This window comes from Mirounga angustirostris, unplaced genomic scaffold (genome assembly GCF_029215605.1).
Source record: "Mirounga angustirostris isolate CCGP_5_RB_7025 unplaced genomic scaffold, mMirAng1.0.hap1 SCAF_13, whole genome shotgun sequence".
NCBI classification, from domain to species: Eukaryota; Metazoa; Chordata; class Mammalia; order Carnivora; family Phocidae; genus Mirounga; species Mirounga angustirostris.
In genome coordinates, this window is record NW_026991721.1 from 7968753 (window position 1) to 7991571 (window position 22819).

The window sequence follows — 22819 nt, forward strand, 5'->3', positions numbered from 1 at the left end:
CCCAAGGAATAGAGAAAGCATGTGACCCCCTACTTCCCAGAGCTCAAAGTCTCTGCCAGTGTTCCCCGGGGAAGTGAGGGAGACAGCTCCCACTCTGGGGCGCGGGTATCATGGGAGGGCGAAACCCTTGCGGCCCACAGTGACCCAGCACCTTCCTTAGGACTGAAGGCAGGAAGGAGGGGCTGGGGACGAATGGGGCCCCAGGAGGGTGAAAGAAGGGAGTTAGTGTGGGGTGCTTGCCCCAGTTTTAAAAAAATAAAATTTCTAAAGATAAAAAGTTAAAAAAAAAAAAAAAAAAGCATTAGTGTCTTAGCTTCCTGCCCTCCCAGCACCCTTGCGGCGGCCACCTCTTGCTCAGCCAGTTCAGAGCTTGGTGTTCTCCTCTTGGCTCTCCGAGTCAGCGCCAGACAGGTGCCCACCGCTCCCAGGTGCGTGCCCGTTGCTGGCACAGGCCACCAGATGCCCATCCCCCAGCGCCTCCGGCGTCTCGCCCAGCAGGCTGCGGCGGATCTCCTGGGGCAGCCTCGCCCGCTGCTCCTGACACTCCCGGGCCAGCTGGGCCAGCAGCTGAGGGAGGAGGAGGGAATGACAGGCGAGGCCCGGCCCCCGGCGCTCTGCCCGCCCGCTGCCCGCCTCCCCCAGGCCTCACCTTGGGCTCCTCTTCTACCAGCTGCTGTAGGGCCTGCTGCTGCCCAGCCGCGAGGCGCTCTCGCCGCTGCTTCTGGGCCTCCTCCAGCTGCAGGGGGGCGGGGTGAGGGCTGGGCTCGGCGGGGTCTCTGAGGGAGGGGCGGGGAGGGCCCTCGGGCTCTGGCTGAGCACAGAGGTCAGGCAGGGCCAGGCTCCCAGGACTGGCGGGTGGGGGGAGCAGGGCTCTGAGGTGACCCTCATGGCAAAGGTTCCGGACCCAGAGACTCCAAAGCCATGGGACACTGTTGTAGACGGTTAGCTCTGGATACATCAGGGCCAGAGAGGGCCCAGAGCAAGAGGCTCTGGAAGTCCCTCTAGGGCAACGTAGCCACTCCCAGGCAGGCCAGGCACTGAGGAGACAAGGTCCTCGTGACTGAAGGGAGAGCGGGGGTGGGCTGGGGCCAGGGTGGCACCTGGCCTCACTCACCCGCCGGATGGAGTTGACCGACTCGGTGATGTGCCGGCGGTTAATCTCTGTCAGTTCCCTGCAGGGAGAGAGGGAGAGGGGGCTCGGTGCCCGGCCCCCAGCGGCCTGCCCGGCCCCCAGCGGCTCCCGGCCCCAGGGCCCTTACGCCTCCTTCTTATGTTTCTCCCTTGTCTTGGCCTCTGAGATACTGTTGTGGCGCTTCCTGTCCAGAATCTTCTGCAGTTCCTTCTTCTCCCTGGAAGAGCCAAGTGGGGGCGGAGAAAGGGTCAATGGCAGGTCCGGGGGCTCTCCTCTCCTCCGAGCACCAGGGAGTCCCCTGCCCCACCCCCCACAAGATCTTCTGCCTTCACCTCTCGTTCATCTCCTTCAGCCTCTTGAGCTGAGTTGTGTGAGCATCCAGGACAATCTCCCTAAGCCGCTGCTGAGCCTGCGGACACAGGTGGCCAACAGGTGACCCAGGCTGATGCCAGCTCTGTCCGGGAGGCAGGCTGTCCCTTGCTGCCACACGCCCACCTCACCTGTCGCAGGTGCTCCAGCCTCCGCTCAGCCTCTGTATCCGCCTGGGCCTCCCTCAGCTCCAGCAGACTCTGCACCTGTCTCTTCTGGAATTCTTGATACCGCTTCACCTCTTCCTCCTCCTCCTCCTCGTTCTCCCCGCCTCTGTAGGAAGAATCCCTCTGGGTGATCCTCAGGTTGTCACCTGGACTTGGGCTGGGAGGGCAGTGGCGGACAGGGCAGATCCCAATAGGCAATGGCAGAAACCAGCCCGGCGGCGGGGGTGGGGGGGTGGGGGCAGGGTCTGTGATGCCAACAACCAGGCCCATTAGCTCCGGGGGAACGAACTCTGGGAGCCTGTAGGGGCAACAGTCTCTGGGAATACAGGCTGCTCGTGGGGGACTTCAGCCGAGGCGCGGCTCCCTGGCAGAGGATGGGGCCCATGTGGAAGGTTCCTCGATCTTCCTTACACCAAACCTTGACTCCCCGGGGGTCAAGGGGCAGCCCCTGGCCATCCCGCCGTGCCCATCCCATCCCCGGCCCTCAGTGAAAACCCCCACAGGCGCACACACCCTCGTAGTCATCCCAGGACACGCCGCCCACAGGCGTGCGGGCAGGTGGGACACTCACAGGACGCCCGGCCGCTGGTGGCATTTGCTCTCCGCCCGGGCCTGGGCCAGGCCGTCGAGCAGCCGGCGCGTGAGGGCCACGGCCTTCCGCTGGTGCTTCTTGTGCAGCTCCCGCAGCTCTCGCTCCTGCCGGCTCTGGAGCTTCACCAGCGCCTTGTGGCCTCGGAGCTCGTCCAGCGGGACCGGGGCCACCTCTGAGCAACAGAGCAAAGGTGGGTTGGGTGCGGGCGGGCGCAGGCCGGCCCGCAGGAGCACCCCAATCCCCTCCGGGACAGCCCCGCCCCGCACCTGAGAGGAGACTGGCGATGAGGTCGTCCCGCTGCCCTGCAGAGAGGAGGCAGGGCTGTGAGGGGTGGGGGAAGCACAGCGGAGCTACCCCCACACCCCCCCATCCCCCAACCCGCCCCCTATCCTCCAACCCGCCCTGGCCGCCCCTTACCTGGGCTGCTGAGGGAAGAGCTGGTAGGGGACGTGGCAGGGCCTGGGGGCCGGCGTGGGGAGGTGTCCAGCGGGCTGGGTGTGGGATTTGGGGTCAGCTGGGACCCAAGCTGCTGAGGCTGAGTCTCCTGGCAGGTCTCTGGGCCAGCCTGAGCCTGACGGGGAGAGAGCAGAAGGCTCTTTCCAGAAATGCTGTTCTAACCTCCCAGGGCTCCCCAGTGCCCCGGTCGGCTTCCCCTCAGCCCGTCTGGCCTGGGCTCCTCGTCTATCATATGGGGCTGTTGGAACAACTACGAGAGAAATAAGAGATCTCAAATTTCAAAACCCCTTTTCCACGCGGGGTGTGGAAAGGTAACATGAGATCGTGTCTCTCAGATGCCAGGCCCCATTGCGTGTGCTCGGGAAACTTCCAGATTGTTCAGGAAAGCCTTGGCCCCACCCCAACTTTCCTCCCCTCTCCAAGTCCCCCCTCCACCCTTGCCCACAGCTGCTCATCTTCCTCGTTGCTTGGCTCCTGATTAAATCAACGAAGGAAGTGACCGCAGAGTGGGCACTAGCCTCTCCTGCTAACAGCTCCAAGCAGCCTCTCTCTCCGCCTGCCACAGGCCCCGTGGGACTGAGTCTGGACGTGCGGGCAAGGCTCTGCTCCCGACCCCTCCCCACAGAAGCCACTGCCCGGCTCCTGGCTCCCAGGACCCCGGGTTTTAAAAGCTTCTGTGGCTTCCAACTGCTTCAGGGAAGCAGCCAAACCCTGCACTTCAACTTTGACTCTGCTGCCATGGGCGGAATGCCAGCCCAGGTCTGTCCTGAAAGCCTCTCACAGGCAAAAGGGGTAGTTCCCACATCCTTAACGTGTGGACAGTAACCCTGGGCTGCTGAGCCCACTGAGTCTGAGAGACCAGAAGCCCCACATCATGCTGGTGTCGGAGCAGAGCTGAGGGTTGGAGGCCCAGCTGGAGAGCCTGCCTCAGCGTTCCCGTGTCTACACTGGGGTGGCAGGACCAAATTCAGGTGGTGCAGGGGGGATTATATGAGTCGAGGAGGTGAAAAGAGCTCCCACCCGGCCAGGCAGAGATCTGGCGCGCGGCACTCACTTGGCTTTATTATGTGGTCTGGATGAGAGAAGCCAGAAAGGGGAACCAGCCCTCCCAGCAGAGGGTGTGGGTAAACGCATCAGGTTGGCATCTGCAGTAAGGCAGTGAACAGCCCAACTCATGGGGAGAGGGGCCAGAGCCCCAGCTGGGACTGGGATGGGGCAGTGCAGGGGGAGGAGAGTGGAGAAGGCTGCAGGGTGCTTTACAGGACCTGGCCCAGAGATCAGCCCTCACCGCACCCCCCCACCCCCACCCCCCCAGCAGCCCCCAGGGTCCAGGTCAGCCTGAGCCTGCTCCCCTGACCTGCCCCTGACCTGCCCTGGCTCACCTCGCTCTCCCCAATGAGGGCGGCCAACTGCTTGGCCCTCTGGTCCATCAGGCTAACGTGCTTGATGGGGTTGATCAGGGCCTCAGCGTAGTCTGGGTGGGGGCGGAGGGCAAGGGTTTCAGAGACACAAGCCCCAAGGCCACACCATCCCCGCCGTTCTGGTTCCGTGGAAGGACCACAGAACCCACCCTCAGGTCTGTTCACCCCCCACAACGGCCGTCCCGGTTGGCGCCCCCGCCCCCTACCCCGCCTGGCCTGCGTCCCCCTGCCCCCCCGCCAGCTCACCCTGGTGGTCGTCGGGAATGTAGTCGGAGGCCTCGGTGTAGATGAGCAGGGCTGGCAGGCAAAGCGGCTGGTTGGCCTCGTTCCGCAGACAGATGTAGTGGTACCCTGCGAGGATGGGGCGGCAAAGCGGCTGGGCCCCACCAGCCCCCGCCCCCCCCACTGCCCCTGCGCTTCCCAGAGCCCAGACGGCCTCACCTGAGCGGACAGCTGAGACGGGCAGAATCCGATGCCCCACGAACTTGCCGCCCTCCTCGAAGGCCGCGACGCGCAGCGAAGCTAGTGTGGGCAGCACCACCTGAGGGCCCAGACCGGCGCTGAGCCTCGCTGCCGCCCCGTGGCCACCCCGTGGCCGCCGTGGCCGCTGAGCCACGACGGACGGCTGCCACTGAGGCCGGCGCTCCGAGCGGACCCTCCGACCAGCTGAGCCAATGACCGCCCGTCCGTCAGCACTGCCGCTCAGCCGGCCATGAGGAGAACGGGCAGACCCCTCCAGGCACCACTCTTGACGGGACAGGTTCAGGCCTCGCCAGCTTAGGAACTGGACTGGGAGCCCTGGGTCTGGGGCACAGAGGTCCAGTCCATTCGGGAGGCCAGGACGAGCCCGTGTGAGCTTGCGCCTGTGAGTGCAGACCGGTCCTTCCTGCCTGGGTGATGGGGCGGGCTACACCCACTCCTCACAGGGGGCTGCGGGCCCTCCTGCTGTCTCACCTTGCTGTCCTCTTCTCAAAGCCTCCAGAGGGCAAGGAGCCCGAGCCCGACCCTGGCACACGCAGGGCCTACATGGGGCCTGGAGGTGACAGGCCCAGGCTCGAGGTCCCTCGGCACCCTGCCTTCCGACCCGAGCACTACCCGCGTGCCTGCTTGCTGCTCCCCCCGCCAAGAGAGGCTGGCAGGGCAGGCACGGGCGCCAGGCTCACCTTGGGGAAGTCAAAGGGCTCCTCGTCCCACACGGGATTGAAGGAGTTCCCTTGAGAGGTCCGAGTGCGGTACTTGCGCCGCGTGTCCACGGGGAGGCCGAACATGTCCACCTCCACGTAGATGCCCACCTTCCTGTCGGAAAGGAACTGCCCCGAGATCACCTGGGTGGAGGGGGAGAAGGCAGGACAGTGAGGCAACTGCCCAGAGTCCCACCCCCAGGACACCCCGCCAGAGCCGTCGCTGCTCCCTGGCTCCACCTTGACCCGCAAGGCATTGGCCACGATGCCATCCACGATGACCTCAGTGAAGGGATCGAAGGACTTGTCTGGCCGCCGCATGAACTCGGGCTTGAGCAGGTAGCCACTGCGCCCGTTGTACTCGAACACGCCTGCGTTGAGCTGCATCGCCACGTCTGGGGGTGACGGGGAGGCCGAGGGCCAGCAAGGCCAATAGGGTGAGGAGGCAGGAAGGACAGTTCAATGTAGAGGGAGGATCGGGGGCATTAGGGTCAGATCAAATGGGATCAGGGGTCCAGACTCAGGAAAGATCAGACAGGGGGAAAGTCTGGGGTCAGCCAAGGTCAGGAGGTGGGGTTTGCCCAGGCCTTGGTTTTCCTGTCCCGGTTCCACCTCAGCTGCTCTTGTCCCGAGAGCTGGTCTAGAGGGTCAGCGTCCCCCCGCCCCCACCCCATCCCATGTCAGAGGCTGCCAGGAGGAACATGTCAACACTTGAGGTGCCTGACGGTGGAACGGGCTACTCTGGGATTAGAGAGTCAGAGGTCCCTTCAGACAACACGGGCAGGGTCACCAAGCAGCAGTCAGTGAGGTTGGAGGCCAGGGAGTCGAGGCAGGCTAGTGCTCACCCAGGGTCTGGAAGTTGAGCGCAACAAGCTGGCAGCCGACGTTCCAGAAGAGCTGGGGCATGTAGTTGGACGAGTCCACGCGGGTGCCCTTGGGGTAGATGCGGCTGAGCTGCTGTTTGTTGTATCTGAGGTTGGCGGTCAGGGGCCACGCCGTGTACCAGCCCCCGCCTCCTGGCCGGCTCGTCAGGCCCATGCTCCGCTCCCGTGAACCCACTTCCCGGCCTTTGCTCTAGCTACCCCTCTAGCCCCCTGCCTCTCGGCCCCGCCCCTGAGCAGTTTCTGAGGCTAGCCCCAAGCCCAGACCAGGGTGCTCGAGGGTCAGGACCCTGTGCAGGTGGTGGAAGTGGGGTCAGAACATCTGGGCCAGCCTCTGAGCACCCCCATCCTGGTCGGCCAGCCCTGGCAGTGTGGAAGGATACTCCACAAACTCCATGGGGCTCTTGGTCAGTTGCTCCATGGCCTTGGTTTCCACGAAGGATGACATCTCGAAGCATTTGTTCCTTTCTGGGGGGCGGGGGGGAGGAGTGGGAGGGGGTCAGGCCTGGGAAGGCTGGGCTGGCTCCTGTTCCCACCGTCTCCTACCCCACTCACTTCGAGCAGCCTCAAATGACTTGAACTTGACGGGCTCGATGTAGTTGACGAGTGTTGACATTTCCTCGGTGGCGTTGACCTCACTGCTGGCAGTGCCCTGTGGCCCCCAGACGAAGGGTCAGCAGTGCCCTGCCCCCCAGCCATCAGCTGGAAGTTCCCTCACCTGCCCCCTGTCAGGAACGAGGGGCTGACCCTCTGCCCGCCTCTGCAATCACACTGCCCAGTGGCTCTCAGCAAGGGCCCCAGCCCCTCCAGCCTGTCAGTCCTGGTCCCATCCCCTCTGGGGCCTTGCCCTGGACCCTACCTTCCTCCTTTGCCTCCTGCCTCCCTGATCCTTGGAAGCTGGAATTCCTCGCCCAACCCCAGGGACTCAATGATTCCCATGCAGATGAGCCATTATTTCTAACCACCATGCTGCTATCTCCTCTCGGTGGCCCACCAAGAGCCCTGACCTCAACACCCGCAATGCTGAACTTGGCCACCCCTGCCCACACCCTTCCTCACTCCAGGCCCCTCCCAAACCTGACCTCATGGATCCACCTTTTCCGTCACCTCCACTCCTCAGAACTCAACACTCCCTTGTCTTACACTGCCCCTTCCTGTGCTCTCCGGTCCTGCCACAGGGTCTTTGCATATGGTGTCCCTCTGGCTCAGGTCCAATTGCCGAACCTCCCTGCCCAGTCTCCCCTACTTCCCCCCCATTCTACACCCTAACTTGCCCCTCCCCAGCCCAGTCACGAGCATAATTTCACTTGCTTCCATGCCTGTTTACCTCAGACCCCCTCTCCCCGCTCCATACATACACCCCCTGTGGAGTGTCCAGGAGAACAGGGCTAGCATCTGATCATGGCCAGACCCAGCACACAGTAGGTGCTCAGCAAACGCCTGGCTAATTAAGCCATGCTCCCTCTCCCTCTTCCTGCCTACAGGGCTGACCTCATCCGTGGTCGGCTTTTTAGGATCTGTCTGTTCTTCCTCTTCCTCATCTTCCTCCTCATCCTCACGGTCAGCAGATCCAAGAGCATCAGGGCCCCGCTGTAGCCCGTCCTCGCCCAGAGACTTCCGAGGCTCTAGGTTGGGCTTCTCCAGACCCACCTCTTCCCCATTGCTCAGGCCTGGGCAGCTGTCAGAGCTGGGGGACCCTGCAGATGGTGGGGCCACAGGGGGTCAGGATAAACACAGACACTCGGGAGCCACGAGGGGTTGTGGAGGTGACTCAGTGGGGACGTCGAGGGGTCATCTCAGGGCAGGGTGGCTCGGGGAGAGAGCAGAGGTCACGAGCTGGATGGTATTAAACCCAGTAGTAGTGCACAGGGGTCATGGGTCAAAGGTCAAGGTCCAGAGTTATATCCATCAAAGAGGCAGGCAGAGTGGCTCAGAAGGGTGAGAAGCCAGGATCTGGGGTCCAACTGCCTTGGCAGTGGGGGTAAAGGATGACACAGAGGGGTTGCAAGTCAGGGGTCAATCAGAGCCACACCCAATGAGGAGGCTTAGCGGGGTGAGCGGTCAGGGGTCAGATATACAGGGGACTTCAATAAGGTGAGAGATCGAGGGTTAGCTAAAATTATAACCAGTTGGGTAGAGAGGCTCAGAGGGGGTCACAGGACAAGGGTCAGAGGTCTGAGGGTCACAGCCAAAGCATGAGGATGTAGTTCACGGAGGCCAGAGGTCAGAATTCAGTCATAATCTGGTCGTGAGGTGGGAAGCTGAGGTTGGGGGATCAGGAATTGGATGGAACCCAATCCAGTCGGGGTGTAGTTTAGTGAGGTCAGTGTCTGAGGTCGGGGGTCAGAGGTCCCCTCCTCAGCTGAGAGGCTTGGTGAGGAGGGAGGGCAGGTTGGGAGCAGAAGGAGGGTCGCCAGGGTGGTGGGGCTCAGTGACGTGAGAGCTCAGGGTCGGGATCAGGGTCGAAGGCTGGGCCAGGGCCGTACCGAGCTGAGGTGAGGAGGGCTCAGTGGCGGCAGAGCCCTCGCTCAGGGCCGAGTTGCTCTGCTCCAGCGGCCGCTTGCGCACAGAGCTGTTGGGGACAACGGTGCTGGGCCGGTGTCGCTTCTTGTTCTTCACCAGGATGCGGCCCATCAGGTCCTGGGGGCTGGGCAGGGGGACGCCTGCGGCCAGCTGGTGGGCACAGACAGGTCAGGGCCTGCCGGGGTGCCCTCACCCCCCCACCCCACCCTGCCACAGCTCCAAGCCCTCCTACCGGATACTTGTCCAGCGGGTCGATGAGCAGCGCGTCCCCAAAGATGGAACGGCAGTACTCGGCCATCTTGGCCTGCTGCTTTGCCCTGTGGGGCCAAGGTCAAAGGTCAGAGAGGGGGGTCGGTAAGGCTGATGTCCCCAGGGTAGATCAAAGGCCCTCAGGGTCAGAGGTCACAGGAACAGTCGGACAGTGCCATGGTGGGATGGCTGCCTCTGGGCCGATGGGGTGGGGGTTGGGGTGGGGTCCCCCAGGTCAGGAGCCCACTCACGAGTCCACGTGGTTCTCGAAGGAGAGGATGACCGGGTAGGGCGAGGTCTTGAAGGCGGTCTCGGCGATGGCCTCGAGCACATCCCGCAGCGGCACCTCCGTGGTCATGGTGAAGCCGTGGGTGATGAAGGGCTCCTCCTCAGGCGGCCGCCCTTTCCACACGTCCAGCTCCACGCAGCGACAGCCCCACAGCAGCGCCTGCCGGTACATCTCCACCGACGAGGTCCCGGCCAGCTGCCCCGCTGGGTACAGTGACCCTCAGACCTCAGACATCACCACAGCCGCCCGGCCAGCCTGGCTCCTCGCCCTCCTCCCCAGGCCTGTGCTGAAACCAGCCACGCTGGAGACGCAGAGGCCCCCGTGGCGGCCCAGCCCGGCCCTGGCACGCTGTCTGGCCAGCCCTTGATCACTCCTTAATTCACTGTGGAACCAGCACCATCTCTCCTGCAATCCCCCAAGGCCGGGCCCCGGGCCTGCCACCCAGCCCTTGGCACGCGTCCAAGCTGGGCAGAGTCAGCATCCAGCGGCGCTGGCTGATGACTGGTTCCTCCTCCAGGACTCACCCTCTCGCGGATAAACACCTGCTGCCCCCCGCCCCCCCAGCTACTGGCCTGAAGGGGGGAGTTGTCCCCAACGTCCCCATGGCCCCTCATTTCCCTCTCTTCCTTCCACCGCCTGCCGCTGCCCCGCACCGGCCTCCATCACCTCCTGCCTGGGGACGGTAGGCCCTTCCCTGCCTCCCAGCCAATCTCTGCAGAGCTTGTCACTCTTCCCAAAACATACCAGGTCTCATCACCTCCCCTGATTAACAACCTCCAGAAAGCCTTTCCCACCCACTTAGGATAAATCCAAATTCCTTCCACGACCTGGTCTAGCCCTGCCTCCTTTTCTCACTCCCTCTCACCTCTACCTGCCCCAGCACCCACCCTGCCTCCGGCCTCCTTCCTGCTGAAGAGCACCAAGGAGTCTCCTGCTCCTGGTCTTCAGTGCTCCTTCCAGACCACCCAGGAAAGGTGTCCGTGCAGAAAAGCACCGCTCCTCCCCAAGGTAGACTGCCTGTTCCTCGCCTGCATCCCTAGCACTGGCCACCCCCAAAGGAGGGAAGCTATGGAAGAGGCAAAGGGCAGAGGGCACGGAGGCCACCACCCCAGCTGCCCAAGGGGGGCTCACTCACCTGTGAGATAGGTGTTGTGTGAGGAGTTGATGAAGTAGGCGCTCAGCGGCTGGGTCATGTCTGCGCTCAGATCCAGGGCCTCCAGGGGCAGGATGCCATTCTCCTCACCTCCCAGGTAGCGGCTGAAGCCCTCCATGGACATCTGGTCTGGGGGATGGGTGGGGTCAGCAAGCTCAGCTGGGGCTCCTCCTGCTGCCACCCCCGCCCCCACTCTGACGGGATCCCCACTGGCTCACCTCGCTCCAGGAACTGCTGGTTGGGCTCATACTTCTCAATGAGCAGCCGGGCCTGGGAGGGGCGCAAGGGTGGGTACAGCACTTCGTTGAGCCTCGGGTCCCGTTGCTTCTGGTTAATGAAGTCCATGAGCTGCTCCAGCGTCAGGTATGGCTTGCCCTTGGCGCCTCTAGACCAGGTAGGAAGCTGGGTCAGGCTGGAGCCTCACCAGCCCCTGCTCCACGCCCTCACCCTGGGAGCAGGAGTCGGGAGGTCGGTGCCTGGCTCTAGCACCTGCTGACTGGGACTTGCGCAAATGGCTGTCCACTCTGGGCCTCAGTTTTCCCATCCCCTTTCCTAACCACGAGGTGCTGGCATTGGCATTAACAAGGGCTTTGGAAGCCACCAAGGGTTTGGCCTGCTAGGCCTGCTTCTGGACCCTGGACTCAAACTCAGCTCCAGTGGTCACTCGCTCTGTGAGCTCAGGCAAGTCCCATAGCACATCCAGCCGCCCGGTCCCCCGCCCGGCATAGGCTGATACAAGTAACCCCAGCAAAGGGCCAGCACAGAGCAGTTCACAGCACGGCCCCAGCCCCGGCCCCCCGGGGCCCCCAGAAGCTCTGCTTCCCCTCACTGTGCTGGAAGGGAATGCCCGCAGAGGCCACACATAGAGCAGTGGGGGCTAGGAGGTGGGCCCAGCCCTGCTCACATCTCCAGCAGGATCTTGTCAATGTCTGGCCGCAGACACAACTTATTCAGGAACCGCTCGAAGATTTCCAAGGAAAACTCGTCGGGCCGGATGGACTCACTCTGGGGGGGGAGGGCAGAAGCATGGGGTGAGAACCCAGGGGCAGTCAGCCCCAAAAGACCAGGCCCCCACCTTGGTGCCCTCCCTATGTTGCCCCTGCCTCCTCACCCGGTTGAAATTGAGGCCACAGGATTCCAGTGCAGTCTCTACTCGCTTTTTATCTGCTGAAAACATCTTGAGGATACTGAGCAAGTAAGATGGGTCAGAGTCATGGGGGCGAAGGTCACCCAGGTGGGGGCAGGAGAGAAGGTGCTGAGGGAAAGGGTACTCACTTCTTCACCGGGATCCGTCCATCCTGGTTCACCTGCAGCTTCAGCTTCGTGTATCTGGGGAGGCAGGCCAAAGGGTCACATGCTGGGCATGGCCACCCGAGCCCCCGACAGCCCGCAGGTAGGCCCAGGACTCACGCTTTTCGCAGGAAGGTGTTCCGGGAGGCGTTCTGAGCCAGGATGTTCATGGCCAGCTTGAACAGCTCCTCGGTCCAGACCTGAGGGGTCGGGAGACGGGGTGAGGGTGGGAGGGGGTGAACGGGGAACAGAGGAGTTGGCCCAGCCCCAGACCACACTCAGAATCAGGTATGATCCACAGTAAGTGCTTAAATACTGCTTTGTCAGAGGATGATTAGAAATAGGGGCAGAGAACAGCCTAGTGCGCGACAGATGCTAAGTGACAGCTAACTCGGCAAGTGAGGCGGTGGCTCCCATGGCCGACCCTTAGGCGCCAGCCCACCTTGGCTGTGTCATCCTGCACGGCCATGAAGTTCAAGTATGTCGTATTCACCGGGTCTGGCCCAGCCACCACCGTCATTAACTTCTCCTCCAGCCGGGCGTCAGGGCCCCCAAAGCCCAGCACCTCCCGGATCTTGGGGTCCTGAGGAGTTGAAAGCCAAGGGTAAAGAGGGGTGTCCCCATCCCCCAAGGCCTCACTCCCATTCTTAGTTCGGGACCCCACCACTCACCTTGGGCAGGCGGGCATAACGCCCCGTCCGCGTGTCCCTGATGGAACTGATGTCCAGTGTGTCCACCTCCTGCGGAAACCAGATGCCAGGGTAGGTCGGAGAGGCTATGGGGCAAGAACCAAGGGCCCCCAAGATCTCCACCCAGGCCAGGGAGTGGCCACCCCCTGCTGTAGCCCCAGCCTCAGCCCCCGCCCTTAGCACTTCCTGTCCAGGGAGCCGTGGGAGAGGTCAGCCAGCAGCTGGGCCCCACCCTCCTGGGCGGGTGGGAGGGGTTCGAGGGTCTGGGCCAGGGGCCCTAGACCTGAGCAAGCTGTACCACTGCCCCCCCTCACCATGTTGGGTCCGGTCCAGTACAGAAAGAAGCCATTGGAGTCCACACGCAGGGTTACCAGGTTCCGACTGGAGGCCTCCTGGGGACAGGATGGGACGGCAGGGGTCAGTGAATGAGGGCTGTGGGCCAGGCTTGGGCCCTGGGCTCCCTCAGGCCATCCACCCCAGTGTTCCTGCTGGTGAGTGAAGATGAAGCCTCATCTAGCCCACAGGTCCTTTGGGGTTCCCCTACGGTCCTCAGGATGAAGCTCACACAATTGTCCCCGTCATGACATTTGGGGACCCAATGCCCCTCCTGGCTTCACCTGTATCTGACCCTAAGGCTCAGTCACATGGACCACTATCTTTCCCCTCCTCCGGCTTTTGCATTGTTGTTCCTTTGCTAGGATATCCTTTCTTTCCTTCCTTCTCGACCCATGAAATCTGACCCACCTCCTTGGGGAGGCCTCCCCAGAGTCAGAGCACCCTGAAACCCCCTTGAGAATATTTACAGCATGAAAACAGAGGGTTCGGAAGTCTGACTTCTACAGCTCATGTGTCCCTCAGGGCCCCATGACAACCAGTCAGCCCTGACATTGGCCTCAAAGCCCATGACCCCCCCACCCCGCGCTGCACCCAACGGGAGCCTCAGTCTTGCGGCTCACCTCATCTAACAGAATATAGACTGAATCCCGCCAGAAGGGGACTCACCCTGCCCTTGGGACTGGACAGTTAATTCTGTCCTCCCTCAAACAGCCCTGCGGCTGGCAGGAGGGCAGGGAAGGGTATGCCAGCCCTATTTTCTGAGGAGGATCTGGTTGCTGGCACACTCCCAGGGCCACCCCTGTGTGACTCAGGAGCAGCAGCCAAAGAGGGGGGGGTCATTGGCCCTCTAGGAGTTCACTCAGTTCTCCTAACAATCTTATGAAGTATATGCTATTGTTCTTCCCATTTAACAGATGAGGAGCCTGAGGCACAGGGAGGCTGTGTGGCTTACTTAAAGTCAAGAGGAGGCCCTAGAATTTGCTCACAGGCAGTATGGCTCCAGAGTCCAGAGGCCTGGGAAGGAAGGAAGGAAGCAGGACCCCTACTAGGCTCCCAGCTCCTGGCCTTAGCTGTAACTCCACTGTGGGGACTGGGATTAGTCTCCATTTTCCAGACTCAGTTTCCTTTTCTGGAGAACTGGGGCCTGCACCAGCCCCGCCCATCTCTTTTTTTATAAAGGCCAGGAGGCCTTGGAACTTTGGGGGTGCCTGGGCCTCCCCACTTCACTGTGCTGACACCAATGCTCAGTCCCTCCCTGGGATTCCCAACCCTGCGCTGTGGCTCAGGTCCCCCAGTAGTGTGAGGAGAGGGGAGTTCTGTGGGTACTGACCCCAGGGCCTTCCCCTGTCCCTCCCCCAGTGTCTGGCCTTCAAAAACAGCCCAGGTCCCCTGCTCTTCAGCCCTAAGTCCCGGTCAGCAACCCCCACCCCACCCCCAGGGCCCTCTCCCAGTTCCCACTTCCTTATTTGGGTTTATCACACTGGAAGGAAAAGGAGAAACTTTTCCCTGCACGTAGGACTGGGGGGGAGGGGTCTCCCCTGGTCCCTGGAGCTCCCAGGCACCCCTCTAAGGCACACCTGCTACCTCAGGCCACGCCCCCAGCCCCTCCCCCCAGCTCCCACGCCTACCCGCCCCACCCAGCCGGAAAGGAACCCGGAGTCTTCCAGGCCTCCGGCCTGACTGGGAAGAAGCAGCGGGGAGGCTCAGGCAGGCCGGGTGGAGGCCCTGGGGAAGGAGGGGCCCAGGGGGCAGAGGAGGGGGCGGTCTGAAAACGGGGGTGGGGCGGAGGACCGGTCGGAGAGCCGCAGGTGGGGGCCGGGGCATCTGGGCAGCGGCAGGGCAGGTAGAAAGGGGGGCCAAGGATTTATTGGGGTTCAAAGTCCCTGATGCTAAGAAGTGGAGAGCAAAGTTCCCCAGGGCTGGAGGAACTTGGGGGGCAAAGACTCCACTAGGGGGTGACTTCGTGCTCCCTCCTGAGCAGAGAGCTGGGATGGGCTCCTGAAGCAGGGCAAAGGGGTGCAGCAAGAATAGGGTGAAAAAGTGATGAATGGAGAACAATGGTCAGGCTAGGGCACTAGGAAGAATGGGGGTGCGCTGAGCCCGATTGGGAGCCAGGGTCCTCCAGCCAGATCCAGTGCCAGGCAGTGGTCTGAGGACCAGGCCAGGGTTGGGGGAACCAGAATTAGACCGGCAGGCAGGGAGGGGTGGAAAGGGCGAGTGAAAAGACGTGTGTGTGGGGGGGGAACGGGATTCATTGGGGTTCGAAGTCTCCGGGCCAAAGAGTGGAAAGCCAAATTTTACACAGCCGAATGGACTGGGGTTGGGGGTGGGGGACAAAGTCTTCATTACGGGCACGACTGGGGACTCAAGTTTCCGGAGCACAGCCAAGAGTGGCTTCGGGGTGGGGGGGCGCCGTGGCCAGGCCAGGCTCGGGTGGAGGTCCCCGGCGTCTGACTGAGCTTGAACGAGGGAGTCCCAGGAACTGGGTAGAACCGTGGGCCCCCCGCGCTTACCTCGTCCCATTTGATGAACTTACTCCCGCGCCTCAGGGTCTCTACCACGGTGGGCGGCTCCAGCTGCAGCGCGTGGACGCCGGGCCTGGCGCCCGCCATGGCCCGGCCGGGGACGAGTCGGGCACCCTCGGAGCCCCGACGAGGACCGACGGCGCCGCTGCTCCCTCCGCGCGCTCCCGCGCGGCCCGCTCCGGCCCCGCGGCGTCAGCGCCCGCCCGCCCGCCAGTCTGTCCGGGACAGACCAGAGAATCGGCGGGGCCCGGGCGGGGCGGGGCGGGGGCGGGGCCGCAGCGGCCCCGCCCCCTCCCACCCGCGTCGGGCCCGCCCGCCCCGTGTCGGCGGCTCCCCCTGGCGGCCGGGGCGGCGACTGCAGCCCGAGGGGGGGATGGGGCAGGGGCATAACAGGGACCCCGGCGCTTTGCTGGGGGTGCTCATCCGGACTTGCCTGGGGTTGGAGGACAGAGCTTGGGGCCAGGGTGATTGTTAGGGTGCAGCCAGAGGGACTGGGTGTAGAGGGCGTTGCTGAAGACTGGGAGGGGGTCAGCCGGCTTAGGTTTCGGAGGGGCGGGGGCGAGGGTACTACCGGAGGGCCAGGCTAGGGCCGGGGGCGCAGAGCCTTGCCCCCACCACACTCCAGCAACACTGAGCTGAGTGCAGGAAAAGCCACTCCCACCCCCCCCCCTGCCCTCACTTCGCCTCACCCCCTCCTGCCGCAGCTCGGTTCCCTCCGCCCCCCCCCCTCCCTGGGAGCACTTAGCCAGCTAATGGGCCTCCTGCCGGCAGGCGCCCCTCCCCCGTCCCTAGCCCGGGGAGGCCGGGCGCCTGCTGCCTCCTTTAAGGACCTAAGCATCCTGGCCTTCCAGAGTAAGCCCTAGAACAGCCCCCTTCTTGTTCTGTAGACCCCCATGACTGAACCTGGACCCTGTCCCTGTGGGGCTTCCTACTGAACCCTGCGACGGAGACAACTGCTCTGCTCGTTCGCCCAGAGGGTTCAGAAGCCTCGCGGGTGTCCACGGACAAGGGGGGTTGAGGAGGGGCTCTGCGGTGCCTGGCCTACAGCAGGTGCCCTGAAATCGGCGCTCCAGGGATGGGAGGGGGAAGGCGCATGGGCACTGGGATAGGTGGGGGCTGCAGCCCCTCCCGCAGGGCTTGGCTGGGGGGGAGGGCTCCTGCCTGGGGGCCCCTGTGGGAGCCCCCCCAATACAGAGGCAGTAGCAGCAGTAGGTTTAAAGTAGAACTCATCCAGAGGGGCCAGCCAAGTCACCTAGAAACCCAGAAAGAGACTAGAGCTGGTTCTGGGGGAGGAGGGGTCAGCCAAGGAGGAGCGGGCCCTGCAGGCCCGTTCGCCCCAGGCTCTCAGACCCCTAAGGGGAGGCCCTGCCTGGCACCGGCCATCCTCAAAATCCCCACCTTGTGGGACACCAATTCTAACCTAAGGAATCTCCTTGCCTTTGGCAGAGACCCTGTGGGGTGGGATTCCTATTTACACTTGAGGCCCAGAGAGGGGAAGGGACTTGCCCAAGGTCACGCAACTTTGTAGGAGGATTTTAGCCCTCTGACTTGAAGGCTGGCTCATCCTGCCTCCCCTCCTTGCCCTTGAGGAGACAGAGAAAGGGGGGCAGGACGTGTGATCCCCTCATCCTCTCTCAGAGGAAGAGCAGAGCCATACCCTTGAGAGATCCAGAGACCACCGGGTCTCACTGGGCAGAGCCATGCAGGGTGGAGAGTGGCGGCCTCTGCTCCCCCAGGCATGAGTTCAAGTCTACAGCAGAACCCAGCCCCTCCGTGCCTCAGTCACCTTGTCCAGAAGCTGGAGATTGCGGGGGCATGAAAGAAGCAAATGGGTACAAGATGACCCCTAGCTGCAGGCAGCTGGACATATGATGAGTGGCTAGCAGCCTGGGAGGCATCAGGGAGGAAGAGGAAAGGGCACAGATCCGCTCTGGGGCAGAGGGCCTGCCAGCCAATGCCGGGGCTAGCAGGCCAGAGCCAGGGTTCTAGGCCTTGGACAGGGATACTTCAGAGATATGCTGGGCAGCAGCTCCTTGGCAAACAGGATGGGAGCCTGTTTCCTGAGCCTGAGCCTCTCCCTGCCCCCCCCACCCCATGTCTCCCAAGGCCAGGGTAGCCCCTATTAAAGGGCTCCTTCCTCCTCGGACACTTTCTTCCAGGCTTGATAATGGTGATAGGGTTTCTTGACAAGCAGTAATGGTGGAAGGAAGGCAGCCTTTCCACCTCTACCCTCGATTAAGGGAGTGGTCTTGGCCCACGGGACCCTCCCTCTCCAGGGCCTCTGCTTCAAAGACGTGCTGAAAGCAGCCTTAGCTGCACTCTGGTGGAGAGGGGGCTGGGACCTCAGGTGGGGTGGAGCTGGGGAGCCACAGTCTGAGGCCTGCAAGATGAGGCGCGGTGGCGGCCGCATACTCCAGTCCCAGGAGGGTTTAGGCAGGAGAGCAAGGGCTGGGATGTAGGCCCTCAGCACCGAGCTCTCGGCCCCCAGCCACCGGAGCTTGGTAGAATCAGCTCCCTGGAAGAGGCTCAGAGCAGGTAAGCGACTTGCTCACGGCCTCCCAACGTGCTGGGCAGAGGGAGGATTTGAACCCAGTTCTTCCACTCTGAGGGTCTGTGCAGGGCAGCCCAGCCTCCCACAAGGCTGCAGGCCAGCATGATTATGTTCTCAGGGTGGGTGGCCATGGCAAGGGACCGAACGAGCAGAAGCAGTGGGGATGGAAAGTGGGAGTGTCAGGAAGAGGATCCCCAGCTCTTCCCCACCCTGCCCAGAGAACCCCCAGGAGTACCCCAAAATTTGGACATGACAGGAGGCCTTCACACTAGCCCTCAGTGCAGGAGGGATAGGAACGCCGTCACTTGGGCTCACAGTATCGAGGGCTGGGACCTGGATCTTTATGGCCTGTAGGCTCCATTCCCACAGCAAGTTATGATGTATATATCTCCCCTCTTAACTATGAGCACCCCTAAGGCCTGAATCAACGCTGTGGTTCAGGGAGCAGACATGCCCTGGTGGGGTGAGGTGGGGTGTGGTAGGGAATTTGGACTCAGGTAAACTGCTCTTCCCACAGGCCAGGCTGGGAGCCAGGGGCCAGGCCAGGGATGGGGCTCCTGGTGGAAAGAATGGGTCCTGCCTTATCTGCAAGAGCAAGGGTCAGCCCTCCACCAGCTCCCCAGGCTGGCTGACAGGAGGATAAGACCAGGAGAAGGGTGGGAAGGGAGGAGGCATGAGATGCACCCTGAGAGCCTGCCCCCAACCCAGGCCCCTCAGGGAGAAGCCCACCTAGCTGGTCCTGCAACACATACCATTCCCAGCCTCTGCATTCGTTGTCTCTTTCTCCCAGCTACAGGGTAAGCTCAAAGTGCTGGGTTTGAGTTTGGCCGCAGCACCCGCTGTGTGACCTTGGGCTGGTCTCAGCCTGTCTCTGAACCGTGCCTGCTGCAGTGGGATTCTCTGACATCCAGAGAGAAGGTGTCTGTGAGAGACTGGGGCAGAACGGCTTGCTGCCCCTCAGATGCTGAAACTCAGCCTGGGACTGCAGAGGGCGAGCCTGCCGTCCGTGGAAGCATCTCTGAGGGGCTAGACGCCCTTGTTGGGTGCTTTCTAGGGGCGGATGGGGGCGGTGAGTAGAGACTTTGTGTCAGGGGGTCTGGGTTCACAAGCTGACCTCTGTGGTACTGTCATTGACCCTTCCACGTATTTTCTCACTGAATCTTGGCCATGAGCTTCTGAGGAAATGCTAGGCACAGAGAAAGTCATTCATTCTTTCATTCAGGCATGTGTTCAGTCAACAGTTACAAGTCTGACACTGGTGCTGGGAGTTCAGCAAGAATCGGGTCATCTGCTCCATACACGCGGGTCTGAAGCCCAGCCGGTCACTGCACGTTGGGCATCAGCAGTAAACAAGGGCCCCACGGAGCACACAGTCTAGAAGGGAGAGACAGAGATCCCATGAATGAGAGAGACCATTCAGAGATACGGAAGATCTCACGGGGTGCCGAAATGAGAAACACGGTCTGTCAGAGAGAGGTGGGCCAGGTAAGGCGCCTGTGAATGCTGAAGGACAGAAGGCGCTGCAGGGCAACGATCCGTGGGAGAGTGAATGAGGTGACCTCAAGCTGGAGCCGACTGTGTGGGACCGACCCGAGGAACGCTTTTTATGGGTCAGCTGTTATCATTTTTATTATCGGGGGTACCGTCTCCCCCATTTCCCAGCCCTTTACTTCTGAGTTCCCTCTTTGAACACATAGAGGTTGCGGGGAGTGGGGGGGCGGGTGGAGGCGCGGCTGGCCGCGCCCTGTCGAAGCCAGCCGAACGAGGGCGCCCCAAACAAGTTCTGCGCTTCCCCGCCCTGGCTCCGCTGAGAGGGAGGGGCGGCCAGGCCCGGCCACACTCCGAGAACTACGTTTCCCATAATTCCGTTCCCCGCCGCCATCTTGGCCGGGGGGCGGTGGCAGCCTAGGGTTTAGCCCCTCGGGCCGTTGAGCCGGTTCCGCTCGCCCCTAGCCTGGGCCTCCACCGTGGGGGTTGCGTGTCCTCGCCGAGTAGGGCGTCCGGGGACCTGGGCAGCTCCTGTCCCCTTTCTCCACCCCTCCACCCTTGGGAGCCTGGTCCACGTGTCGGTCTACGCGGAGGAGGCTGCTTGCCCTCCTCTGGCCAAGGACCGGAGGACCCAGACCTGAGGGGCTCCCAAGTCTCCTCTCCAGACCCTCGTCCTGCACATACTGCCCACTCCCCTCCATTCCCAGATGACCCCTGTTTTTGCATCAGTGAGGACAGAACACTAGGATCCGGCAGGAGCCCAAATCCCGGTACTGGGCGCCTAGAACGCCTGGGTTGAGGCAGAAAGGTTAAAAGGGGTATCAAACAGCCAGGCCCAAACCCCTGACGACTGGACCCTCCCCTATCCCCTGCCCGGGGGCGGGGTGGGAGTGAGGGGCCTGAGGAGGGACTGGCCCTTTAAGGGGGTGTGGTCGGGGGGCGGGGGAAGCGAGCGAGACAGAGAAAGCGGCTTCGGCGGCGGCGGCGGCTCGGGCGGCGGCCGCGGGGGACAAAGGGCGGGCGGATCGGCGGGGAGGGGGCGGGGCGCGGCCAGGCCAGGCCCGGGGGCTCCGCATGCTGCAGCTGCCCCCGGGAGCCCCCGCCGCCGCCCTCGCCGCGGAGCCGCGCGGAGCCGAGCCCGCGAGCTAACCCGAGCCAGCGGCCCGGAGCCAGCCGGCGGGCGTCCCGGAGGTGGCGGCGCAGGGAGGGGCCCGACGCGCGCACGTGGCCCCGGCGGCCGCCATGGCGGACAGCGGCCCCGCGGGGGGCGCGGCGTTGGCGGCCCCGGCCCCCGGGCCGGGCAGTGGTGGCCCAGGGCCCCGCGTCTACTTTCAGAGCCCTCCTGGGGCTGCAGGCGAGGGCCCGGGCGGCGCGGACGACGAGGGCCCAGTGAGGCGCCAAGGGAAGGTCACGGTCAAGTACGACCGCAAGGAGCTACGGAAGCGCCTCAACCTAGAGGAGTGGATCCTGGAGCAGCTCACTCGCCTCTACGACTGCCAGGTGTGTCCCCTACTCTGCGCGCCGACACCCTAAAATCGTGCCCTAGTCGGGCTGCTTGGGAACCCCACCTTGCGCCTGCCTGTCACCCGGAGTCAATGGGCGCTCCGCTTCCGCGCGCTCCCTTCCCTTTCTATACTCCCCGCCCCCAGTGTGTGCTCTTTCTTGTCTGACCTTAAGTTACTCCTGTCTTCTCTCTCGTGACGCCCTCATGTCACTACCCTGGTCAAGCTTGGGGTCTTGTAGAAGCCTCAAGGGATAGCCTGGGCCATGGGCAGGAGGCAGGAGGCTAGCCCGGGCTGGCGGTGGAAGGAGGTCTACCTGGGGCCTCCTAATCTAAACTGGTTAAAAGGCGCAAGTCTGGTGGGATTGTAAAGGGTCTGGGCTGTTCTAATGGGCCAGCCTGCAGCTCCATTTCGGTGTAGGGGCAGGCTAGCTGTCCTCTGGGTTCTGGTTCTCCACCCCATGACTCCTTCCTTGCTCAAATGGTGACTCAGGCCCCGGGGGGCAGGGTGGAGGAGTGGGCTTGCCCTGTGCTGCCTACCCTAGACCAGCCCTGGAATGCAGCTGGCTCCAGACTGGATAGACGCTTCCTGGGGGGGCACCCCCTCCCTCAGCAAAGCATAGGCTCTTTGTTTCCCCCTTAGCAGGCCTGGGTCCTTCCCACTGACCCCTCACCCTTTACTTCCTCCCCACTCCTGGGAAGCTGTGACAGGTGTTTGGGGGAGGGGGAGGGGCTGTGAGGAGTTGAGACAGCTGGCCCCACCTGTGCGCTGACTGGGGGAGGGGGGGGCCGGGAAGTTGGGGCAACACATCTGCAGGGTTCTCAGCCCAGGGTCCCCCAGCCCTAGCTGTCTGGCCCTGTCTGGCACCCACGGTGCCCAACTGGCAGGGACAGGAAGCTCCCCCCCCTCATTGGGCATTTTGCCTTGGCACAGGCCTGATCTGTTTTCTTCCTCGGACAGCTGCCGCTGTCTGCTGGGTGAGGAAGGCTGGCTCATCCTGTGGTAGGGCAGGGGCCTCAGCCAGAGCCCCTCTCACACCCTCTCCCCCAACTCAGGCCCTTGTCTCTCCCTCCTCCTCCACCCCCACCCCAGGAAGAGGAGATCCCAGAGTTGGAGATTGATGTGGACGAACTCCTGGACATGGAGAGTGATGATACCCGGGCTGCCAGGGTCAAGGTGAGAGAGGGGCTGGGAGACAGCAGGGCCAGGTAGGGGGATCAGGGAAGAGAGGGCTGGAGGCACTGCCCCTTGGGTGAGCAAGGCTCTGGATTTAGGCCTTCTTTGGTTTTAGTCATTCAGCTCTGTGATGATGGTGAGCCTCGGCCTCCGCCTCCGTCAAATGGGGCTAATGGTGCTTGCCTAGCTGTTGAGTGGCTGTGGCATCGCCTGCACCTTGGGGTGGCCCCAGGCCCTTGGAAGTGGGTACAGGTGAACCCTAGGTCGCTGTTCCTTAGAACTCACAGCCATACTTACCCCTCCCCACACCCTCCTAGGAGCTGCTGGTTGACTGTTACAAACCCACTGAGGTAAGTAAGTGGTTTCCCCAGAGGCTGGCGTGAGAGGAGCCTGGGTGTCTGTCATCTTGGAGTCTGGTCTCCCTAATGTCCTCCCTTCTGTTCAGGCCTTCATCTCTGGCCTGCTGGACAAGATCCGGGGCATGCAGAAGCTGAGCACACCCCAGAAGAAGTAAGGGTCCTTGACCCAGGTGAACGGTGGCTCCCACAGGACAATCGCTGCCCCCCGACCTCGTAGCAACAGCAATACCGGGGGGCCCTGCGGCCAGGCCTGGTGCCGTGAGCAGGGCTCCCCGTGCCCCTGGTCCAGGGGCCTCTTCCCTGCCCCCTCAGTTTTCCATTTTTGGGGTTTTTTATTGTTATTAAACTGATGGGACTTTTTGTGTTTTTATATTGACTCTGCGGCGCGGCCCTTTAATAAAGCTAGGATATGCCTTTCGTGCAGCTCACAGGTTCAGCTGGTCTCTTTTAGGGTGGACACACTGCTCTAGAACTGCCATCAGCTCAGCTT

The 22819-nt window shown here is 62.8% G+C and overlaps 2 protein-coding genes across 3 annotated transcripts; one reads left to right on the forward strand and one right to left on the reverse strand.

Moving 5' to 3' along the window:
• Window positions 1–228: 228 nt before the first annotated feature.
• PLCB3 (phospholipase C beta 3) lies at window positions 229–15479 on the reverse strand. 2 transcript variants are annotated; one of them, XM_064576234.1, is made up of 31 exons: window positions 15242–15479; window positions 12707–12784; window positions 12375–12443; window positions 12146–12286; window positions 11824–11903; window positions 11689–11742; window positions 11525–11600; window positions 11318–11418; window positions 10632–10798; window positions 10396–10542; window positions 9223–9463; window positions 8955–9039; window positions 8686–8872; window positions 7691–7896; window positions 6755–6851; window positions 6583–6667; window positions 6164–6288; window positions 5559–5713; window positions 5301–5462; window positions 4579–4678; window positions 4384–4488; window positions 4099–4190; window positions 2678–2831; window positions 2527–2562; window positions 2240–2432; window positions 1633–1774; window positions 1465–1541; window positions 1260–1349; window positions 1115–1172; window positions 650–776; window positions 229–567 (listed from the first exon to the last, which is right to left on the reverse strand). In XM_064576234.1, the coding sequence occupies exons 1-31, from the start codon at window positions 15338–15340 to the stop codon at window positions 398–400; spliced, it is 3699 nt and encodes a 1232-aa protein (XP_064432304.1). In that variant the 5' UTR covers window positions 15341–15479; the 3' UTR covers window positions 229–397. The 2 variants fall into 2 exon arrangements, with proteins under 2 accessions (XP_064432304.1, XP_045749358.2); XM_045893402.3 differs by having other exon boundaries at window positions 650–736; window positions 15242–15478.
• Window positions 15480–20351: 4872 nt separating this feature from the next.
• PPP1R14B (protein phosphatase 1 regulatory inhibitor subunit 14B) lies at window positions 20352–22689 on the forward strand. Its single transcript, XM_045893404.3, is given in 6 exon segments — window positions 20352–20400; window positions 20403–20509; window positions 20511–20792; window positions 21887–21970; window positions 22288–22320; window positions 22416–22689. Coding segments are annotated over 6 exon segments (609 nt in total). The 5' UTR covers window positions 20352–20366; the 3' UTR covers window positions 22485–22689.
• The last annotated feature ends 130 nt before the right edge of the window (window positions 22690–22819 follow it).

Coding starts and splice junctions, on each gene's coding strand:
- PLCB3 (XM_064576234.1), bottom strand. CDS start 15,340: ATGGCGGGCGCCAGGCCCGGCGTCCACGCGCTGCAGCTGGAGCCGCCC. Junction 5,463..5,558: donor CCAATGCCTTGCGGGTCAAG/GTGGAGCCAGGG, acceptor CCCTCCACCCAG/GTGATCTCGGGGCAGTTCCT. Junction 1,173..1,259: donor GAGAAACATAAGAAGGAGGC/GTAAGGGCCCTG, acceptor CTCTCCCTGCAG/GGAACTGACAGAGATTAACC.